Raw genomic sequence first — 2,911 nt, 5'->3', positions numbered from 1 at the left:
AAATTAATTATTTAAAAATCATACAATGTGATTTTAATTTATTTTTTTTTGATTCTGTCTCTCACAGTTGAGGTGTACCTACGATGAAAATTACAGATCTCTCCATTCTTTGTAAGTGGGAAAACTTGAAAAATCAGAAGTGTATCAAATACTTATTTGCCCCACTGTATATATATGATGAGACACACTACTGTTCAAAGGCTTGTGTAAGATCTTTTTATTATTTTTTTAATTTATTTTTAATCTTTTAATATTTAATATTAATATTGTAATAATAATTAACATTAAAATTGTGGAAAAATTGTTACAATTAAAATAACTGTTTTCTCTTTGAATATTTTTTTTAATGTAGCTTCTGAATTTTCAGCAGCCATTACTCCAGTTCAGTGTCACATGTCCTTCAGAAATAATTTTAATATGCTGATTTGGTTCTCCAGCTAAATAACCCCATTGTCATAAGAATGGAGATGAATAATAAAAATGATGCGCAATAATGTTGCATAGTCAGGAAAGATATATTTTGGATCCTGGCTATAGCACTCTGTAATTTAAGTCATATACACACAGTCACATACAGACATTTTCCTGAATGTCACAATGTGTATTGTTTATTTATGTGTTTACTCTCCTGCTGCCTCTCTCAGGCAGGAAGCCTCTGGTTTTACCAGCAAACTCCACTTTCTGTCCCTGACTGCATTCATTCACTGCATACACACATGCTCTATGTGCACAGACGCACACGTGTGGAGGCCTAGAACAGCAGTGCAGCTGAAGTCTAAGTGCAGTGTCAGTGACTCTGTGAATAGGGACATATGCATGTATTTAACTGTGCTGATGAGGCCGGCAGGCCTTACACACAGAAAGTGAAGTGAATCATCACATACTGAGATCAAACTAATACACACTAACCATGCTGGGCTCCTTAGATGTCCTCTATAGTGTCCTGATCCACAAGGTAATGAAGGCCAGTGTGAATTGTTTGATTTCTTTATATGTAAAATATATTGGGTATATATTGAACTATTTTGCAGTGTCGCCAGAATTCTAAAATGTTTCATTTCTCATATAGTGCATAAACTGCATCTGACCTGTATCTGCTCTAAATTGTACTGTTGTGCTGTGTGTCCCACAGCTGATCGCTGTATACGAGGAACATGAGGCCCAGCAGAGGGGAGCCATGAGTCCCGGGATTGGAACAGGGACAAGAAGCAGCCTAAATGGACAGTCCAGCCCAGAACCCTACGAATCTGAACTCACCTGCTTCCAGCCAATCAAAGGAGGAGAGATCGAAGTCAACTCATCTGCCCTCAAGTCCAGTATGTATACAACAGAAAAGATAAGCACAATCTGTAAAAAAAAAGAAAAAGAAAATTAGTAGTAAAGTGTCCGCATTAGTGAAACAGAGCTGTGATCAAACATAAGAGCTTCTGAGTTAATGGTGAGTTTAATAATAGACTGCCACTATGAAAGTGGCATAATCGGGCCCTGTTTTAAGTTTGAAATGCTCTCGCACATGAAGCTGTGAACAAATGCACACTGTTCTTACTGCATTATGACACTCGCTCATATTAAAGTATCACTTTTAATACACAGCTCACCTTAACCAACCTCTCTGTTTTATGTCTTTGAACTATAATAATATCTGCCTAAGAATTTCTCCATCATAGATAAAAAGATTGATGCTGAGAAGTACAAAACTTTTATATTCAGACCTCCGGCATTTTTTCTTTATATATTTTGTCAAGGAGATATTCTCTTAGTTTGAACAGGTCTGGAATACTTCAGTCATTTCGGTTCTGTACTACTGCACCTCAGGGAGCCACGTGTTTTTCATCTGGGCAGGTTTCACCTCTGCCTGATGTTATGCACACTTCCAATACAGAAAACACACACCTATTTCTTCTAAATGTCAGAGTGGGCGTGATTTAGAACATGTTTATGCTCTGAAATGAAACCCTCAGTAAAATAAGCCAAGGAATCGTGTGTATGTATGTTCGCAAGTGTGAGTTTCTTTGTGTCGTCTTGTAAATCTGCCCCTTTGTTTTTATGTTTCATTGTAAAGGTAGACACGGAGCTCGCAAAGTTCAGCATGCTGAAAAAAGTGGCTTTTTCTTTTGCATTCCAGGCATTCCTGGGAAGTACTCGAGTTTCCTCATTTCTACTTCGAGGTGGAGGTGATAATTTGACTGAATTATCTTTTCCTCTTTTATTCTCCATGGCTGTAAATATGCTGTTTGTCACGTCGACAGGGTCTGACATAGATCTGTATCTGGATCATTTGTTAAGAAGAGAGATCACACGCGCCTCTGCATATACAGACATGATGTTTGAGTGGGGAAAGAAAGTGGTAGGGGATCGTTTGAAATTGTAACTCAAAGGTGTTCTCACATGGCGTATGAACATAAACCGGTCCATGCCCTCTGTCTGGCAGAATTCAGGGGTCTCTAGGTAGGGCTGGGTATCGAGTTCGATACTTTTTAGGCACCGACCGAATTGCCTCGATACTATCGAGTATCGAAAAACGTCTCGTCGTTCGGTACCAAATTTCGATACCTAAGGGGTTAATCTCATCAACGTCAGTGAGCCGGAGATCGATCAGTGTTTGACATCCGTGAGAGCGATGCGAAAACGTACGGAGCAGTCTGCTCGTGTTATCTTACTATAGCCTAATACACCGATAGGTCTGCACAGCCGGTCGGCTCACACGTGAGTATTTAGTGTGAATGCGTCCCAGCCCCCGTAGCTGTAAGGCTACATTTACACTGGTGCGCTTTTGTTTTAAAATGAAAACGATCCTCGTCATACTGACGTTTCCACTGCGTTTCAAGCCGGCTTTCCACTATCTCCGACAAATGACAGACCGAAAGTCATTCATTTCCAATGGAGAGTAGCGCGGGAGCTGTGTAGAGTT

At 39.6% G+C, this 2,911-nt stretch overlaps 1 protein-coding gene across 1 annotated transcript in view; it reads left to right on the top strand.

Moving 5' to 3' along the window:
* Nucleotides 1-2,911, top strand: part of pard3bb (par-3 family cell polarity regulator beta b) — a gene marked incomplete at its 5' end in the record, with an annotated part of 318,014 nt that overhangs the window by 57,445 nt on the left and 257,658 nt on the right. The window contains one exon of the mRNA XM_016282603.1: nt 1,133-1,316. Coding sequence (XP_016138089.1) covers nt 1,133-1,316 — 184 coding nt within the window. The remainder of the gene's footprint in view (nt 1-1,132; nt 1,317-2,911) is intronic.

Source organism: Sinocyclocheilus grahami, unplaced genomic scaffold, assembly GCF_001515645.1.
Source record: "Sinocyclocheilus grahami isolate Dianchi unplaced genomic scaffold, SAMN03320097.WGS_v1.1 scaffold162.1, whole genome shotgun sequence".
Classification (NCBI taxonomy): domain Eukaryota; kingdom Metazoa; phylum Chordata; class Actinopteri; order Cypriniformes; family Cyprinidae; genus Sinocyclocheilus; species Sinocyclocheilus grahami.
The sequence above is the reverse complement of the archived record's forward strand: the minus strand, read 5'-3'. Positions and strand labels throughout refer to the sequence as shown.